The sequence below is a fragment of the Pinus tabuliformis genome, chromosome 7, assembly GCF_031772625.1.
Source record: "Pinus tabuliformis cultivar Carrire ecotype Pingquan chromosome 7, CPIR1, whole genome shotgun sequence".
In the NCBI taxonomy this organism is placed as follows: Eukaryota; Viridiplantae; Streptophyta; class Pinopsida; order Pinales; family Pinaceae; genus Pinus; species Pinus tabuliformis.
In genome coordinates this window covers 1,164,054,108-1,164,060,678 of record NC_142293.1, presented here as the reverse complement: position 1 = coordinate 1,164,060,678, position 6,571 = coordinate 1,164,054,108, and the positions used below count along the sequence as shown (strand labels likewise).

Genomic DNA, 6,571 nt, shown 5'->3' with positions numbered 1-6,571 from the left:
GATAAAGTGGTTTCCTCTCTCCTCTCACTACCATACATTGTTTAATGAGTGGAATCGAAACTCGTCCTTTAATACCGCTTACGGTTTGGAGGCCGCCCGAAATCTGCTTTCACTGTTACAAAATTGCCGATGTGATATTCCTCTGCCTTCTCTGTGATTGGATCTTGGCCGCTGATCTTCAAGATCTAATGGTCGTTGTTCATCGTTTCTTCACTTCCCCGATCGTTCCTTTCACTTAGAATTTATGCTTTTTCTTTAGCGATTCTCCATGGTTCGGGCTTTTCTTAAGGTTTCTTCAAAGGTTCAACTGCTCAGCTTCCTCTGAGATTTCTCTTCTGCGAAATCCCCCTTCGTTATTTCTCCCCAGAGCTTCACTCTGATCTTCAACTAGATCTAATGACCCATTTATGATTCCTCTAAATCATTCTGTGCCTATGCATATTCTTTAGAATTCTGCCTACAACATTGTACAAAACCTACAAATTCACATGTAATGCATTCATAAATACCCGGTTCACACCATTACGCAATAAACCTATGTATAATAAGTGTAAACAAATGATTACATTCGATACTCTCTATCTCTCACAAGCCTATTCTTCATTATCATGGCCTCCTTCCGCTACTCTATCTGTAGGCTTCCATTTATACCAAAGAGTTCTGTTGAACTAATTCTGGTTCATGTCTTAGATCTACTGAACTAACTCCTAAATGTTCTCTGTCGACTTCTACTTCAATTAATTCCTAAGTACTCTCTCTTTAGTTCCTCGAATCGTGAACTGCTTTAAGAGTTATAATTGATTTTGAACTCTTTTTCATTACTACCCACTCATGTTCTCATTTATTTGAGAGAATTTACAAAAAACCTCACATTATCTAATTATTTCCTATTCTGTGCATTTAAAAGCCTAATGTTACATTAATTCATCACTTAGGAATCTAATTTCCTAAAAATATATGACCCCCTATGTCTACTTAATTACAATGATTTTCTCTTGGGTTGAATGCTCCTGCATCACTCTCTCCATCTTTCTCTTGTCACTCCCCCTCTCTCTCTCTCCCTCTACATACTTTTCTCTTTTTTTCTTTCTTGTTCACTATCTCTCCCCCCCTCCAACTCCATCTCTTTGTCCCTCCCTCTCTATCCTTACCTCTCTCCTCCTCTCTCTCAAGTCCTCTCTCTAGTCCTTCCCCTCTCTCATTTTATCTCCTACCTCTCTCTCTCTCTCTCTCTCTCTCTCTCTCTCTCTCTCTCCATTCCTCCTCTCCCCTCTCCTTCATTTTATCTCCATCTCTCCCTTGTCACACCCTCTATCTCTCCACCTATATATATATATATATTAATCGAGAGTTATTAAATTTAATAATTTTTTTATCGCATGATAACAAAATTTATAATAAAACTACATCAATTTAATATTTTAAAATATTAGAACTTTGATATGGAAATATTTATGTCTTTAAAGACTTTAATATATGATAGGATATGGTTTTTGTCTCTAAAGATTCATTTCACAAATATTTAATTAAAAGAAATATTAAAATATTTTGTAGCAGGATTTTAGATTCTTTGTGTCAAGGATTATATGCAGTTCTTTGTGTAAGGATTGTGATCAATAATGCCCTTTGGGTATAATCTAAGTAAAAATGCTTAATATTTTACCCAATTTGAAATTTTAATGTTGTAAATTTTGTTGTTAAAGGTAAATTTATGATCCATTCAAATTCAGGTATATGATAAAAAAAAATTATTAAACCCATGAGATAGCTTTTTATTATCTATTCAAATTATATAGTTATATTTTAATAATTAATCTTAATCTACTAATAAGATTAAAAAGTTAAATATAATTTAGACTCAAGCTAATGTTTTGGCTTACATTAGTAAAAAAATATTTTTATTATTTTTTAATGACGTGAGATACCTACACAACGAAGTGTAGAATGCACATCTCCGAGCAATAAATCTACATTGAATGAGAAGAATAATTATCAAGAATATTTTAATTAACATATTTTTGACACTCATTAAATTTGTACAATCTTCTCTTGTTAAATATATTAAATCTCGACGCAATAAATCTACACTGAATGATAAGGTTGATTATCTAGGATCTTTTAATTAACATATTCTTAACACTCATTAAATTTGTACAATCTTCACTGGGTAAATATATTAAGTTTCTAAGAGAGTTATTATCATAAATATATTACAACTTTTCAGATAAATTTCAATATGACCACCAATAACAATATTATAAAATATTTTATAGAATTTAAATCCTAATCATTTACATGAAAATTATTGTAGTTAAATTAAAATATAAAAAAATAATTTAAATTATTACTATTATTAATTATAAAAATAATTAATATATAAGTTTCCTCACTTTACTATAAATACTTTTAATCTATATAAACAGATGGTTCATATAACTTTTTTTAGTTAATTAATTTAATTAAAATATATAATATTTGATTTATAAATAGTATTATAAATATTCTAGAATATTTCATGATAAAATCATAATTATTAATAATTTTAAATTAAAACTTTAGAAATCATATTCAGAAATAAACATTAATATTCAACTTTTTAATAATTAAGTTTAAATTTAAAAATTTAATATAATTAATCAATAAAAATATAAAAGAAAAACCAAATCATCTTAAAATTATAACAAAATAATTAATCATTTAAAACCTAAAAGGTTAAATAATTATGAATTTATAATAACACCCACTGATATTTAGCAGAAATTTTTAAATATAACTAAAAATATTCACAATACTAATAGACATCTAAACCAGAATACATCAATAGTTATTTCACACAGGCAATTTTAATTTGAAAATTTTAAATATAAATAAAATTATTCACAATACTTACTGACATCTAAACCAGAATACATCAATAGTTATCTTAGTACATGCAAAATTGAGATTGTATTAGTTAAGTAAAATGCCTTCTTGTTGGAACTAACCCAAAAATAAAAATAAAAAATTATCATTGAAAACATTGGTTTTAATTATTTTGCCACTCGACTTCTCACATGAATGATATCTTCTAGAGGCCATGACACGACCTCTAAGCAATTATGGAGAAACACATCAGGAACCGATGACTCTCAGTCGAAACGCAACTTATTTGAATGAACTAAAACTGCACTTTCATGTTTTTTATTTTTTTTGTCCTATCCGATCTGGTTGCTTGTTCGAGCCGCAAGCATCAATCTGAATGGACATCCAGCACCTTCGTCAGCGGACCATGCTCCGCCCCCGATCATATCGCTGATTCGATTTCTGCCTCTCCATAAAGAGCTGAATACGATTCAGCGACTCTTGCACGGTCTGATCGTTCATATTGGCGAAGCAGAACTTAAACCACCCAGGTTCACTACAGTGGCAAGCAAATCCGGGTGAAACATTCAAGCCGATTTCTTTCAAGATTATCTTCCACAGTCTAATCTCTCCTTCTTCGTTACGGGATTGCAGAAGATGTCTGAGATCCACCCAGCAGAACAAACCGGCGTTGCCATTCAGACAATTGATGCCAGCCACACGAAGTCCAGAAACGAACATTTCGTGTCTCTTTTGCAGCCTCTTACTATTCTCTGCTAAATATTCTCTTACAAATTCCTTGTCGGGTAGCATTGAAGCAATCAGATGCTGTGTCTGGGAGGAAACCAGGGAAAAACTGGACATTCTACGAGCAGCCGCAACAACGGTACCGTTGTAAGAGTAAATGACTCCGACTCGGAAGCCCGGTAGTCCTAGGTCTTTGTACAGACTGTAAACGATATGAACACGGTCGGTCTGAGAAATTTTATCAGCGGCCAAAACTTCTGCAATGCTTGTGAATTTTGGATATGAAAAGACTGATCCCGAATAGATCTCGTTGCATACAAGATGAATGTTCTTCTCATACACAAAAGCAAGTAAATTTCTTAGAGTCGAAGCGTCCATAGTGGTTCCTAATGGGTTTGAAGGATTGATAATCAGAAGGCCCTTAACTTGTATATTTCGATCCCTGGCTTGCTCATAGGCTGCTTCAAGGGCAGGTATCGTTATCCGAAAATCGTTACAACTGCTGCAGTGGACGGGTATGATCTCCACACCTGTGCGCCATTTTAAATCTCTGTCGAAACTGCAATAACAAAAGATCGATTCAGTTGTATTTTCACTTTAGAAGTTAACTATGTTATAATAAGAATAGATTGAAATGATCTAGTTAATACTATCAGGACTTCGAAATTTTAGCACATACAAAATATTAACTAGTTATTAGTATTGCAATGAGGGGACTGTAATTAATGATTACTTGACCGTGGAGACTAAACTACCGCTACCAAACTAAATTTTCATTAATTGATTTACCCTGGGTAATATGGCGTTGGTACTAGAAAAGCTTCTCCTGGATCAGCGAGACAGAAAGTTAAAACCTCATGGGCTGCTGTTGCTCCTGCAGTAAGAACAATTCTGTCTCTTTCAAACTTCACTTTTCTTCCTCCAATTTCTTCCATAAACATCGCAATTGCCTGCTTCAACCATTCACCATACTCAATAAGCATTAGTTTCATTTTGGTTTTGATTAGGTGAAAGACAATTCTAGACTGGTAGAAAATATGTCCTCTTTGTAGGCGCGTTACAATTTTTTACCGTTCTACAAGCAGGGAGGCCGTGGTTATCTCTGTAGAACGCGAGTTCCCTAAATCTTGAAGCGTCCTCCTCCGCCCAAATCAACGCCTCTGGATGCGTACATAGCCAGCTTTCTAGCAAATCCAATGACAGCTGCAAGTAATTTCAAACAATGCAATTATCTTTCAAATCCGATGCACTTCGAGTTGTTTGCAATTTATTTCCCTGAAATTTGCTAGTTTCCTTCAATATTCTGGATGTTAAACTCCAATTTTCTGTATGCCAGAGCAAAGTAAAACTAAATTTCAACGATTGTAAAATTCTTCCTATCCTATTCGGCCCGAGCTATCCTTATCGGGATTGCAGATTTCAGAATGTCCTGAAAATCCAGTCACTAAAGAGATTGAGATCTTCTCCAACTGGAACAAAGATGGCATCTAATCCAACCCAAACCCTAACTGGAATGCTCTATTCTATTTCAAATTAGCTTAATAATACACTATAATCTATCCTCTTCTGAATTGCTATCCTTATCCGGATTGCAGATTTCAGCATGTCCAGAAAATCTAATCAATAAAGAGATTGAGATCTTCTCCATCTGGAACAAGATGGCATCTAGTCCAACCTAAACCCTAACAGGAATGCTCTATTCTATTTAAAATTAGCTTAATAATACACTATAATCTATCCTTATCTGAATTGCTATCCTTATCGGGATTAAAGATTTTAGAATGTCCAGAAAATCTAATCACTAAAGGTATTGAGATCTTCTCCATCTGGAACAATATGGTATCTAATCCAACCCAAACCCTAACAGGAATGCTCTATTCTATTTGAAATTAGCTTAATAATACACTATAATCTATGCTTATCTGAATTGCAGATTCCGGAATGTCCAATAATAAAAATCTAATCACTGCAGAAGGATTGAACTCGTCCCCATCTGGGACTGGATGCCAGCTCACCCAATCCAGCAAAAACCCTAACCGGGACGACGTACTCTATATGAAATTAGGTTAATAATACCCTATAATCTACCAATCCCATATCCATGTATGATTATATGAAATGATAAAGTATACCTGATTCGCTGCAAATGTCATCTGGATAAATTCCATTAACTCATACATACATGATTATATGAAATGATAGAATATACCTGATTCTCTGACAAGGCCATTTGGATGATTCCTGATGGGTTGTTTATGGGATGGTAAGGATTTGTGGCATACTCCTTCCAGCCCTCGAAGTAAGGAGAGTCTTCCCAGTGAGCTTTACACGCAGCCAACGATGACAGGCGGTCTCCTCCTGCAGGAAACGAAGTGGATTGTCGCGTTGCATTGTCCATCGATATCTCCATCTTGAAAACCTACTGACAATTCCGTTGGCCACTGGTGTGGGTTTGGTAACTGTATTCAGATCAGCAGTTCCGAGTGATGAATGAAGCATACCTACTGACCACCAGTATTTAAGACGCGTGTGCCCGTATGAAGCACTATTCCGATTCTACTGTAGGTTTGTGCGTGACGCCATGACTTTTATAGGTATTCCCACCATAATCTCCAAACAGCAGCAGAAGCATTTTCTCTAACGACGAGGGAAGGAAGATTCAGAAATGAGAATGGATTGAAAATCCAGACGCTGCACACAGTGGAATGTTGATTTCCAAGAAGACGGCTAAAAACGACGACTTGTTTTACGTTTTCCACGTACGTTTTGTTCCTGTTTTTGCATAAAATAGTTGATGTCCTGTCCCACACGGCACTGTTGTTTCTCAATTGAATGGAATAGTATGTCTAGGAAATACAGAGAATTGAAAGTATGGGTTGATTGGACATGTAAACCACTATGTTGCTTCCTTCGTCGCGTAAAATATTTGACGTCCTGTCCCACACGGCACCATTGTTTCTGATTCAGAGGGTAATATGCCTTC

At 34.8% G+C, this 6,571-nt stretch overlaps 1 protein-coding gene across 1 annotated transcript; it reads right to left on the bottom strand.

Moving 5' to 3' along the window:
* Window positions 1–2,991: 2,991 nt before the first annotated feature.
* Window positions 2,992–6,186, bottom strand: LOC149251616 (1-aminocyclopropane-1-carboxylate synthase 7-like). The gene is made up of 4 exons (XM_089456553.1): window positions 5,798–6,186; window positions 4,660–4,791; window positions 4,378–4,538; window positions 2,992–4,147 (listed from the first exon to the last, which is right to left on the bottom strand). Exons 1-4 carry the CDS (start codon window positions 5,996–5,998, stop codon window positions 3,259–3,261), a joined length of 1,383 nt encoding a protein of 460 aa, XP_089312679.1. The 5' UTR covers window positions 5,999–6,186; the 3' UTR covers window positions 2,992–3,258.
* Between the last annotated feature and the right edge of the window lie 385 nt (window positions 6,187–6,571).

Excerpts from the sequence above, each read along its gene's own strand:
- LOC149251616 (XM_089456553.1), bottom strand. The coding sequence starts at position 5,998 with ATGGAGATATCGATGGACAATGCAACGCGACAATCCACTTCGTTTCCT. Across the intron at positions 4,539-4,659 it reads GCCTCCCTGCTTGTAGAACG|GCAATTGCGATGTTTATGGA; the intron begins GTAAAAAATTGT and ends TGGTTGAAGCAG. Across the intron at positions 4,148-4,377 it reads CCAACGCCATATTACCCAGG|TTTCGACAGAGATTTAAAAT; the intron begins GTAAATCAATTA and ends TTGTTATTGCAG.